General features: G+C 63.2%; 1 protein-coding gene across 4 annotated transcripts in view; it reads left to right on the top strand.

Annotated features, from left to right (window-relative positions):
• Positions 1-12507, top strand: part of ADAMTSL2 (ADAMTS like 2) — a 34211-nt gene that overhangs the window by 18215 nt on the left and 3489 nt on the right. For 2 of the 4 annotated variants that reach the window (XM_006164274.3, XM_006164271.3), the window contains 7 exons: positions 15-387; positions 4296-4393; positions 7790-7916; positions 8842-9055; positions 9134-9289; positions 9920-10090; positions 10709-10885. In XM_006164274.3, the coding sequence (XP_006164336.1) occupies positions 15-387; positions 4296-4393; positions 7790-7916; positions 8842-9055; positions 9134-9289; positions 9920-10090; positions 10709-10885 (1316 nt within the window). Of the gene's footprint in view, positions 1-14; positions 388-4295; positions 4394-7789; positions 7917-8841; positions 9056-9133; positions 9290-9919; positions 10242-10708; positions 10886-12507 lie in introns of those variants that run through there. The other 2 variants (XM_027766608.1, XM_027766609.1) reach the window with 2 other exon arrangements.

The raw sequence follows: 12507 nt of genomic DNA, 5'->3' as shown, positions 1-12507 counted from the left end.
CTTTCCCTCTGTAGACCGCAACGCCACTGGGATGGCCCTCGCTGGGGACAAGAGCGACCAGGAGGCCAATGCCCACTTCACCTCCCAGGAGTTCCTCTCAGCCAATGCCATCTCTGACCAGCTCCTGGGCATGGGCACGGACTCAAAGGAGCTTGCCCTGAATGAGACCATGAACAGCATCTTCGCTCAGGGCACCCCGAGGAGCTCCCCGGCCGAGAGCCTCTATGTGGACTATGAGGACGGCGAGGGAGTGGGTGCCTACCTGCTCAACGGGTCCTACCTGGAGCTGAGCAGCGACAGAGTCACCAACTCCTCCTCTGAGGCCCCGTTCCCCAACGCCAGCACCAGCCTGCCTGCCTCAGCTGGGAACAGAACTCACAAAGCCAGGTAAGAAGTGCCTCCCTTCAGGCCTGGGCTGGGCAGGGGTGGTCAGAGGCCCAGGACTAGACGGACCTGGGCTGTTGTGTGTCCTCCAGATGATGGCCATGGCGTGGTGCAGACACGGGGCAGGAGCCACTGTTCTGAGCCCTCCTCGTGGGCAGGATTGGGGCTCAGCATTCTGCATATGCAGAACAACGTGACCATCCCAGCCACCCTTGGGATGGCCAGTGGGGCTCTCAGAGGGTGGGCAGGGACTCCAGGTCAGTGAACGCAGGGCAGCTGGGCAGCCGCCTTCACCATAGGCTGCAGAGGAGTGCAGGTCCTGTGGGTTTCTGAGGGTCCTGGGGGGTTTCTGAGCTGGGGGCTAGATCCTGGAATCAGGGATCAGGAATAAGCAGAGCTGCAGCGGGATGGGCTGAGTCCCCCCTGCTTGGCCCCCGCACCAAAGCCAAACTGAAACACCTGGGCACTCGCAGCTGGGATGCCGGGCATCATGGCTGTGCCAGGAGACGCCTGAGGTCGAGAGAGCCCCAGGTTAGGACCAGGTCGGAGCAGCAGGGGCCCCCAGGCTGCCGCGTCCTGCTGGGGGGCTGCCCCTCAGGACGAGCCACCTGGGCTGAGGGTGGCTGCTCCTCCACCTGTCCCAGCTTTCCCCAGAAGCTCTCGGGGGCAGCTGAAGCTGCTGCCGGTGGGGGGCTGGAGCTGGGGTCCTGCTGGCTTGGGTTTGTTTTGTTTCCTGAGGACCCAGCCCAAACCCTCATGATGGACCCCAGCTGGGGTCAGGGATGCTGAGAAAGGCTGAGGGCTGGGTCTGATGGGAGATTTGGAAATGTGATTTGGGGTGACCCTCTCACTCCCTGAAAAGTGGACCTCCCTGCAAAGTGGGCCTCCCTGAGGAGCCCATGTCCGCGGGGCTGTTGCAGGCCTTATGTGTGGGCTCATCCAGGGGCCTTTCTGATGGGCTCTGCTGGGATTCTTCTTAGGGCCCCTGAGCACTCTCTGTCCCTCCTGCAATAGCAGCTGGCACAGGGCTGCCCGCCCCCCGCCAACACCCTCCTAGGCCAGGGCTTGGCCGGTTGGCTGGATCTGGTGGCTGGCAGGGAGTGACAGGCTTTGCTCTGGGGAGCAGGATCTGAGTCTGGAGGGGTGTAGGGACAAAGGGCAGGAGGGTCAGGACCAGTCAGCATGTGCCGTGGGACCCTGGCAACCACTCGAAGCAGGGCTCTTATTCCCACTCAGCGAGTTCTTGCCTCCCCTCCCAGTACCCAGCAACACACGGTGAGGCCTCCCCATGTAGGTGTTAGTGAGCAGAGCCCTGGGTCCAGGTGGGAGCAGGAGGCCCCAGGACCGCGACCTGAGCAGGGCGGGTGGGCCCCCGCCATGCCGTCCGGTTTATGGGTGGGAAGAGCAGGCCGTGTGGCCCGCGGGAGGCAGGAGCATCTCAGTGCCCCTCTGGGCCTCACTTTCTTCATCCCTCACCCGGGCTGCCAGCTCATGGTCCGCGCCTCCCAGGCCAGGGTCGTGGCACAAGCTTTTAGACCCTTAAGTCACATTTTAAAAGATCATCCCTGCCTTGCGAAGTGATCCCACCCCATCCCTTCACCCAGGGACGTGTGGGCTTCCCCACAACCCCCCTCCATCTGGGGCAGGAATGGCTGAAACAGGCTGTCAGCGCTCAGAAAGGCCCCAGCTTGGCTGCAGCGGCTCCCCCGCTGGGCAGCCATCAAAGGATGCTGGGAGCAGGCACCAGAGCCGTCTGGGGAGATAAAGGGCCCGTCTGCCGCAGGGAAACTACCAGGCCAAAATAGCCCGTCTCCGCCTTGTCCAAACACAGGAAGTCGCGTCTGCTCGGAGAGGAGGCGAAATCAAAGGGTGGCCGGAAAAGAAAGGCTATTTTCATCTCAGAGAGCTTCAGACAATCAAGGGAGGGGCGGCTGTCAGCAGACTCCTGGACAGGGAGACCAGGAGCCCGTCTCTGGAGCCTGGGGGGTGGGGAAGAGGCCTGCTTGTTCACTTGTAAATGAATGGTCACTGCGGGCGGGCGGCTCCTGCTTGGTGCCACCAGGGCCCCAAAGTGACAGGCAGTTGGGCGCAGTTCCCAGCCTGGCCACTGCCCTGCTCCCAGGCTCGGCGGCTTCCTGGGCGCTCGGCTCCACTGCTCCAAGAGGAGCCTGTCTGGTGCCTGGCGCAGCCTGTGCCCAAGAACGTGGGGCTTTGCTGAGAGCTTGGCCCCACTGTGGGTTCTGCTAGGGAGAGCTAGGTGTGAGGCCTTCCAGAAACACCCCGGGGCTCCATCCACAGGTTATTTTGAACCTTGTCTCCGGAGTCACAGGGTAACTAGATGAACAGGGCAGGGGGTGTGGGCGTTGGGAGCATTGCAGTTCTGTTCTGGGGGGAGGCTTTAAAGTTGTGGAAAGCAGGGTGGGGAACTGGCCATTCGCCATGTCTTCGAATCGAGGCTTAGGAACTGGTTCTCTAGGCTCCGCTCCCCTAGCAGGACACACTCGCCGTGGCGGGTGCTCCGGTCCACACAGGGCAGCACCCTTGTCCACAGCACACTGGGCCTCAGACCAGCCTCTTATTCAAAGTCAAAGAGGAGGGAGGGGGCACCTGGAGAGGGGGCCCTGCCACGTTGAGAAGTCCTGAGCCAGCCGTGGCTCAGAGGTGTGCCCCTGTGCCCCTCCGCTCCTTGCCTCCCTCCCTGAGCTTACGGTGCCACGTCAGGAACTGCATGGCCTGAGGCCCCCTAAGCAAGGCCTCGTTCACCCCAAGGCACTGCCTGGAGTGGGGACCTCCTGGGGAACATAGCCACTCTGCGATGTGCAGAGACCATCCGGTCCACCCCAAACCTGCATCTGTCACAGAGGTGACAGGGAAGCCTGGCAGGCGTTCCGCCTCATGGCATGCACCTGACCACAGAGGCATGGTGGCTGGGACGGGGCCCGGGATTGTCCCACAAGCCCCATGAAGGGCATTAGCTTAAGGCCGTCCTTGGCCAGTCCCTTCAGGCCCAAAGGAAGGAGGAGTTGGGCCAGGCAGTCTCCGGAGTCCCTAGGAGAAGCCGAGGCCCGAAGGCCTGCTGTTGGCTGGACCAGCTTGCCCCCAACCCTCCCCCAGCTCTGGGGTGCAGCTCTACTGCTGACCCCCACCCCACCACCAGATGACCCCGCACATCGGAGGTAGAGGTTGGGCCCAGGCACACAGCTGGTTGGGGGAGCCAACAGTCCTAACAATGGTTGGCGGTGGCCTCCCGTGGGCCAGCCAAGAATCCCGGCTGGGGCCCCCCGGGGGCCAGCCAAGAATCCCGGCTGGCGGCTGGCGAGGCCTGGGAATGCCTTTCTCCTCCAGCGGCTCTGTGGGGCTGTCGCAGGCCGCAGTGCAGCATGGCTGTGGCCCACCCCCATCTGCAGCTGAACTCTTTTATCTGCACATCGAAGGCTGAATAGCCAGTGTCCCCATTCAGTCAGTATCCCAGCTGAGGGAGGTGCTCAGAGAGAGTTCTGGAACATTCTGAGCCTATGGGTTGCCTCGGCTCCCTTCCCGGGTGGGAGGAAGGAGCCCCCAGGCAGGTGAGCCGACAACTGGAGAAGCCTGCATGTGCACGGGGGGTGTGTGTGGGGAAGGGCAGGGACAGCGCCACCAGATGCCAGCCCCGGTTCTCAACACCTCGGGGCAGGAGCTGCAGGCTGAGTGACCGGTGGGGATGTGGGCGTCTGTGGGCTCCCCGGTGTGCCTCCCTGCGGTGCTGCCTGCGCTTGGTTCCAGGCAGTGGGAGCATGACCTGGCAGGTGGGGCTTCTGCAGGCTCAGGGCAGGTGTGGGCTGGTAAGCACACTCCCTCCAGAAAACACCGGGCACCGAAGCCCGTTGGCAAGCACCGCGTTCTCATCGCCTCCTCTGTGACCTCGTTCCCAGGCCCAGGCCCAAGGCGCGCAAGCAGGGCGTGAGTCCAGCTGACATGTACCGGTGGAAGCTCTCGTCCCACGAGCCCTGCAGTGCCACCTGCACCACAGGTACTGGTACTGGCCACAGACCCATCTCCAGGCATTTGCGGGGCGGAGCTTTGAGCCCTTTACTGGCCTGGGGAGGTGGTGTGGTGGGGCTGGAACTGGGGGATTGGACAAAGGCACCTGTCCCCACAAAGCGCCGGACCCCGGCCAGGCCCAGGCCCCAGGTCACCTGGACGCCCCAGGTACTCACAGACCTTGTGAGGGGGCTGCCCTGCTGCTCAAAGGGGTGAGGATGTCACTTGCGTTTACAGCGGTGCAGGAGGGAGAGGTAGCCCCTGTGAGGGGCGTCCCTGGTCATCAGAAGGGAAGGAAGGAGGGAAGGAAGGAGGGCAGGAGTCCTCCAGGGTCCCTGGCAGGCAGACCCCCCTGGCCCCACAGCCAGCCACCCAACACTGAGACACGGCCATGGCCACAGGCAGGAGCCACACTCGCTGCCTGCTTCGCTCTCTCCCCGCTCCCTCCCCGGGGCGCAGCAGATGTGAAATCCAGGCCCAGGACGCAGGGGCATGACAGGGCTAAGGTGGAGGGAGAGCCTGGAGTCAACCATGGGGCTGCCCTGGCAGCTGGCTGGTGCTTCAGAAACCCCTGCACCTCTGGCCAGGGAGGGTGCCAAGCAGTGGGCAGTCTGACTGTCTGTGCTCGCTGCAGCCCCGGCTGGCCACTCAGCAGAGCGGGAACCAGGGAAGGTGGCCCTGTGGGCTCTGCGTGAGCTGCACGCCTTCACGCTCTGCTCAGCTGGACCCGCCTCTCTTGGGCTAAGAAGTCCCTGTCCAGTTACAAGAGTCCCCGAGCAGGACACAGGGTGCTGGACATGCGGAGTTTGCCCCCCGGCCTGGCATCCTGGAGGGTGTGATGAGCAGCCGAACTGCACTGTCTGGCGGTTAAGCTGGCCCTCCTGAAGAGCGTTCGACCTCAGAGCCTCGACTTCCCCCTGTGGGACATTATCTCAAAGGTGGCCATGGGAGCTGGCGTGAAACAGAATCAGCCACAGTCGACGCTCCGCCACTGGGCACCGCCGCGATGACCTTGACTGCCCCTGCCATTGATGCCCAGTGTTGACAGGACCCTGCTCAGGACCCCTGCAATGACAAGGCACTCTGGCCCGTCCTACTCCTGAGCACCGTCGCCTAAAGCAAAGGGCTGCCCGTCACCAGGGCCAGAAGCCCTCTTTCTAAATCTATTCAGCGCTGTCTGATTTGGCACCGTGGACCACACGGACAGCCCCAGCCCACCACCCTGCCTGGCCACCCTCTGGGTGTTGAGAAACAGTGCTGCGTCTTCCTTGGGACATCTGTCACCCAGAGCCACCCATCAGGCCCCTTGCCTCTGAGGTTGCCTCTCCCTAGAGACTAGATGGTGTCACCTCCCGTGGAGACGTGTCCAAGAGGAGGTGGAGATGCTTCAGACGGCACCATGACCCCAGCATGTGAGGAGTCCCAGGCCAGGCCGAGGCCTTCAGCCTAGCTGCAGGGTGCTCTGGTGAAGTGGGCTCCCCTGATGCCCCGGTGCTCAGCGCCCCTCAGGCCAGCCCCGTGGGGCATGGGCTGCGTGGTCACGTGGCTGTCTGGGGCCCTGCTCTGGGCAGCTCGCCGCGGCAGCCTCGCATCAGTGGGGTTGTCTGTGGATGTACTCGCTGCCTCAGGGCCGCCTGCCTCTGACCCTCCCAGTACAACCTGACTCCTGCATACTCTTGGTGCTTGAACCCAACGCCATAGCTGCAGCCACCCTGCAAAGGCCATTTTCAGGGTGCTGAGGCCAGGTGGCCACAGCAGCCGTGGGGTTTGAAACCTGTACGACTTGCGTCTGTGTGGACGCCCAACGCAGGGTCATTGGCCCTGGGCGGGATCTGCTCCCGACTGGGCCGCCAGGAGCCCGTGGGAAGGGCTGCTGGGCCAGTGGGCAGAGCCCCTCAGCAACCCAACCTCAGGACGTGGCCTCTCACCTCTGACTAGCTCCTCGGAGCAGTGGTGATACCGCAGGTGAGCTGGGGTCTGGCCTCAGGCTCTGGTTTCGAGCCAGTCCTAGCCCCTTGGGCATAGGGGAGTAGCATGGAGCAAGGACCCTGGTCTCACCCCTGCCCTCACAAGCCGGCCTGTGCCTCACCCGTGGGGGGCTCCCTGCTTACTTTTGTTCCCAGCAAAGGGGTTTGAGAAGTGCCATTTTCCAGACTGGCATGAAAGGGGGCCCAGAAATTGGCATCTCAATTCTCACAGCTCTCTGGAGGGTCCCCACGTTGGGCACAAGCAAGCTGAGGCCCGAGGAGTCAGGAGTGTCCCGTCACCCGGCCAGGAGGACAGTGAGTGTGGTTCGAGTTACAGTCAAATCAGGCCCTGCGCCAGGGTCTGCCAATCTCCAACCCCATGCCCCTGGGCCCCAGAGCTGGTGTCCTGGAGCCTGGGACATTCCAAGTGGGCCTGGCCAGGAAGCCGGCCCCCCTCAGAGAAGGCCGAAGACTATGCAGCCCCACACTGGCGAGAGAGGAGCGTGCGGCCTGGCTCATCTGGGAAGGAAAAGGAAGACCCTGCCAGGTTCTTCCCAGCTACTTCGCTCCATCCAGGACTGGGGCTTGGAGAGTCCGGAGCAGCTGGCTTTCAGATCACGCCACCGGGAAGGGAGAGCGAGGCGGCCGGGGCTCCCCCGACAAGGAAATTGATTTCCTCTTGGCAGCCCTGGCAAGGAAGGACCATGACGTCCGTCATCTGGAGAGGCTGGGTCTGTCTGTCTGTCTCACACATACACACACCAGCCCTGCCTGGAGCCCTCACCAATGCCCTGGCTCTGTTTGGGAGTTTGCCTAGGCCAGCGTGGTGCCAGGGCAGGGCAGGGCACAACAGCCATGAGATGGAAGTGCAGTCGAGCAAGCCCCACCATCAGTGAGGCTGCCCCCGCACGTGTTTCCAGGAGACTGACGGAGCTGGGGCACCGAGGAAGGGAACGTGCCTGAGTGTGGTTGAAGAATGTGCACAGGACACTCCCTAGGGCTGAGTACACAGAGAGAGCCCGGAATCCCACCTGACCTCTGAGGAGCGGTTGGTTAGGGTGACACTCAACCGCTTTCGCCCATATGTGGTGGTGCGAGTCCTGATACCTGCTCTATCTGTGCTTCTGTGGGGCCGCTGTATTTATTCGAAGCCCAGGCTTGTGTCCTGCAAGCTGGTGCCAGCCTGGGCTGGTGGGGCGGGCTTGAGCATGCAAGGAGGAAAGGCTGGGGCCTAGGTGCAGGCAGGCAAAGGCCCAGAGCCACAGAACGGTCCCCATGAGGCCTCCCCGACCTCCTAACCAGGAAGCGGGGGTCTGGGGGTCGGGGTGACTTGGAGTGACTTGCCTGCAGTCATGAGGCCCACTGCTGGCCTCCCAGGCCTCCACGCTGCTCACAGTTGCCCCCTGTCCTGGGCCTAGGGGTCATGTCGACGTATGCTATGTGTGTTCGCTATGACGGCGTCGAGGTGGATGACAGCTTCTGTGACGCCCTGACCCGCCCGGAGCCAGTCCACGAGTTCTGTGCCGGGAGGGAGTGCCAGCCCAGGTACCTGCCACCGAGCGCCGGTGGGTGCTGGGGCTCCGAGGAGTAGCAGGGCTTAGCGACTTGTGTCTGAGCCCTGGCTGTCAGGGTCCTGCACGTGCAGGTGCCAGTAAACGCTCTGGGGGGGACTTAGCTGTCACTCTGACCGTGCTGCCGTCTCTGCTCCCCAGGCCCATCTGGCAATCTAGGATTTACATCAGCAAAGAGGGCCACCCCTGAAGTTGCCTGCCTGGCCATTGCAGGCAGGCGGGAGGGGCCCACCTCTCTAGCCCTCAGGCCTCCTGAGCTGTCTCGGGTCAGGGACAGGGGCAGGGCCCGGGCCCTCCGAGCACAGCCATGCTCCCTCTCGTCTGCTTTCTGGGAGAGGCCGAGACGGTGGTCTCTGCAGAGCTGGCCTGCCCTTCCCTGGGGACCCCACGGGCTCTGCTCCCTTTCCCAAACCTGCCCTCCAGGAGGACTTGGGTCTCTCCGTGGCTCAGGCTGAGTAGAGTGAGAGGCCTGTCCCCCCACCCCGAACATGGATCCAGAAACATGTCCCCTGTCATTTCCACCATAGCTCATAAGGCCAGAGTCCCATGGGGGCTGCAGCACTTGTGTGACACAGCCGGGTGTGAGGGGCCTTGGGGCTCTGGGGCACAGGGGCATCTTACGGGGCGGCAGGTGGGGAGGGCATGGAAGAGAAGCCGAGGAGCAGGTGCAGTCTGCAGACCAGTGCAGGTGGAGGCCGTGCAGGTGCTGGGCAGGCAGGCCAGGGGCATGGTCGGGCAGGGCGCACCACCTGGAGGGCTTCCAGGAGACCCGGGGCCAAGTCCGCAGCTTCCTGTCTGGCTCAGCTATGGTGGTTTCCAACCCCACGGGGGAGGCAGAGGGAGCTGCACTGCCTGGGTCCCAAGGCGTGGGGTCTCTGAAGCGGCCCGTCCCGAGGCAGGTGGGAGACGAGCAGCTGGAGCGAGTGCTCGCGCACCTGCGGCGAGGGCTACCAGTTCCGCATCGTGCGCTGCTGGAAGATGCTGTCGCCCGGCTTCGACAGCTCCGTGTACAGCGACCTGTGCGAGGCGGCCGAGGCCGTGCGGCCCGAGGAGCGCAAGACGTGCCGGAACCCGGCCTGTGGCCCACAGTGGGAGATGTCCGAGTGGGCCGAGGTGAGCGAGGGCGGGGTCCAGTTGGTGGGAGGGCGCTGGGCCCACGTCTCCATGGCCCCCTCACCTGCCTCCTCGCAGTGCCCGGCCAAATGTGGGGAGCGCAGTGTGGTGACCAGGGACGTCCGCTGCTCAGAGGATGAGAAGCTGTGTGACCCCAGCACCAGGCCTGTGGGCGAGAAGAACTGCACGGGCCCCCCCTGTGACCGCCAGTGGACCGTCTCCGACTGGGGACCGGTGAGCTCCGCCCAGGAGTGACTAGGGGGTGGCTGGGAAAGAAGCCAGTGAGGCGGTCAGAGCCTGTTGACACGCCTGCTTCCCACTCTCGGGGTAAGGACAAGCGGGAAGAACGCCTCGCTGCCTCCCTGCCCGTTACTGTAGGAATCAAACCTCTATCCCAAAGCAGGTGGCCTGGTCACACTCGCTTTTATAACTTCTGTCTCTCCACGCCTCTGTTTCTCTGTGTCTCTGTCTCCCTATCTCTGTCTCTCCTTGACTCTATTCCTGTCCCTGCGCGTCTGTGTCTCTCCATCTCTGTCTCTGTCTTTGCCTGACTCCGTCTCGTTTCCTGTCCCTGTAGATCTCTCTGTGTCTCTGTCTTTCATCTGGAGGAGACATGCGCAGAGAACACTGGAGTCACCTTTGGGTGCTGGGTGCACAGATGTCCTTTTTAGGTGTGCTCCTCTCTGTGTGTTTTTACCAACCACGTGTTATTTCCGTAATTAGAACAGAAATGTTATTTAGAAAGTGGTAACCACGGCAACCACTTGCGCTGCCTGGGGAACTATTTCCCCCGGGATGCTGCCGGGGCCCTCCTGGAGCCGGCCCCATCCCTAAGCCTGGCGCCCCCCTGTGTCCACCCCACAGTGCAGCGGAAGCTGTGGGCAGGGCCGCACCATCAGGCACGTGTACTGCAAGACCAGCGAGGGGCGGGTGGTGCCCGAGTCCCAGTGCCAGCCCGAGACCAGGCCCCTGGCCATCCACCCCTGCGGGGACAGGAGCTGCCCCGCCCACTGGCTGGCCCAGGACTGGGAGCGGGTGAGTGCCTCCCTGTCTGGAAAGTGTTTGGCTGGAGAGAATTTGCCTGCGTGCCAAGCGGCTGGAACAGATCGGTCAGAACGTGGAGTTAATTGCGAAAGACGAAGGCGCGATTCACTGACAGTTACTTTGAGATGCAAAAAGCCCGGAGGTAGGAGCCCTGCAACCTCCCATGCCTAAGTAGGCACTGCTCTGAGTGTGTAGAGCGGACGCTGGCCTCACCCAGCCCCGCGCTCCTGGCGCACGGAGGCCCGGGGCAGGGCGTGCCAGCCACACTGGCTGTCTTCATAGTGGCCAACCGGCTGCTCCAGACGCTTTGCTGTCACCTGACTGTGGTCACTGTTAACCAAGTAACCTTGGCCAAGTTTTCTGCTTAGCTGACTCTCGCAGAGCCATCACTGTCCACATTGTCATTAACCGATTTGTTTCAGACAGACAGTTTGTGCTAAATGCTTTTGATCAAACCCAGTTGGGGCCAAATGGTTACGAGCTGAGTTCTCAGTTAACCTGCCTCTGATCGCAGCCTCTCACCCCAGACCGTGGCCCCTGTGCCGCGTGGCCCCAGGTCCTGGTCCTCCTGGTCTCTGGCCCCTGACTGCCCCTCTGCCCCGGCTGCAGTGTAACACCACTTGTGGGCGTGGCGTGAAGAAGCGACTGGTCCTCTGCATGGAGCTGGCCAACGGGAAGCCGCAGACGCGCAGTGGCTCCGAGTGCGGGCTGGCCAAGAAGCCCCCCGAGGAGAGCACGTGCTTCGAGAGGCCCTGTTTCAAGTGGTACACCAGCCCGTGGTCTGAGGTGAGCTCCGGCCCGCCCCCTTGGGCTACCTGGCTGGGCATGAGCCCCGGTCATCGTATCTCCTATTCTGATCCCTTCCAGCCTCAAGCTGTGGCCTTTAAGTTATGTGCTTGAGAGCAGGCATGCCTGACCCCACCATAGGGCAGACAGACCACCCCCCCAGGCAGGCACTGGGGCATACGGGGCTGAGCCCCAGGGCCTGCAACAAGGCAGGGACACAGAGAGTGGGAGACATGCACTGGGATCAGGATGCTGGCAGGGCTGGAGGGAGGGCAGCACTGCCCGACAGGCCGTGCTCCTCTGGGATTCTGTGGCCTCTCCTGAGTGCCCAGCCCAGGATCCCAGGACGGCTGAGATTCGCTCTCCAGAACAGACCCTTGCCTCCTGCACTGAGGCTGTGTGCACGCCTCACTCTTCCACGGGGGCAACCCAGGGCCAGCACCGTGCTGAGGGGCTCCTCCTTCCAACAGCGCTATGAGGAGGGCTCTTCTCCCAGTTCTCAGAAGGACAGAGTGAAGTTCACAGTGCCACCTGCCTGACGCAGGCCTGCAGTCACTGAGGGGTTTCAGAGTTGAGGCCCATCTGCTCCTTGTCCCAGAGGCAGATACAGCTGGGGCGAGGGGTGCCAAAGTAAAGATTGGCACTTGCCATCCCAGGGCACCAAGGGCGAGGCGCGAGGCTGGTGAGAGCCGGGTTTTGCAGATGGGGCGGCGGCATGGGCTTGGGTGCTGGTTCCCTGTGGAGTGAAGCAGGGGCCTGGCCTCCTCATGCTGCACTCTCTCCTGCCCCCTCTCCTGTGGAGGCCCTGTCTCCCATGGAGGCCACTGGTGTAACTGCAGAGCATGGAGGAGCAGAGGTTTGGCCCAGAGGAAAGGGTGGGAATGGGGCCAGAGGAAGTCTGGCTGGAGTTCAGGGGTCCCAGGGAGCCATGCCAAGACCTGCACTCTGGGGAGAGCCTCGACTTCAGACGGGAAGTCAGAGAGCCAGGGCCTACTCAGTGCAGGTATCATGCCAGGGGCTGGGCCTGGAGGGAAGAGCTTATGAAGCAGGAGGACCTCAAAGGGCTGGCCTGGAGCCCTGTGGAGGGTTACCCCCATTGCCCTGAGGAAGAGGTGGCAGGGTAGGAGGAGGGGTGGCAGGCACAGATGGGTAGGGGCGTGCATCCTCATGATGCCGGTGGGTGGCCACAGCTCACTAAGGGGTTATTCCTCTAGCAGCCTGTCCTGTCCACACCCCAGGGACAGGGGGCAGGACATAGCTGGCCAGGACGACTGTCTTCTGCCAGCAGGTGCCACGCCAGCCCCTCCTTTCAGCCCAGAGCAGGCAGGTGGGCGGGGACCCCCCACCCCCCACCGTCTCTACCTCCTTTGCAGGGAGGCCTGAGGGGGCCTGGACCTGGAGCCTCCCACTCCACCCGCCTCAGGGAACCAAGGGCTCAGATTCCAGCCGCTCCTGGGTGGTGTGGGGTCACCCACATCTGGGGGAGTGAGGAGCCACTGCCTGCTGACCTTGGCAGGAGGGGCCCAGTAATCGGGGTCAGCAGGTGTCTGTGGTGCTCAGAGCTGCTCAGCGAGGTTCTCCAAGGGGAACATCTGGCGGGGGGCCCTGTGGGTGGGCGTGGC

This window comes from Tupaia chinensis, unplaced genomic scaffold, assembly GCF_000334495.1.
Source record: "Tupaia chinensis unplaced genomic scaffold, TupChi_1.0 Scaffold143602_1, whole genome shotgun sequence".
NCBI classification, from domain to species: domain Eukaryota; kingdom Metazoa; phylum Chordata; class Mammalia; order Scandentia; family Tupaiidae; genus Tupaia; species Tupaia belangeri.
Note: the sequence above shows the minus strand (reverse complement) of the source record. Positions and strands in the feature narration are given on the sequence as shown.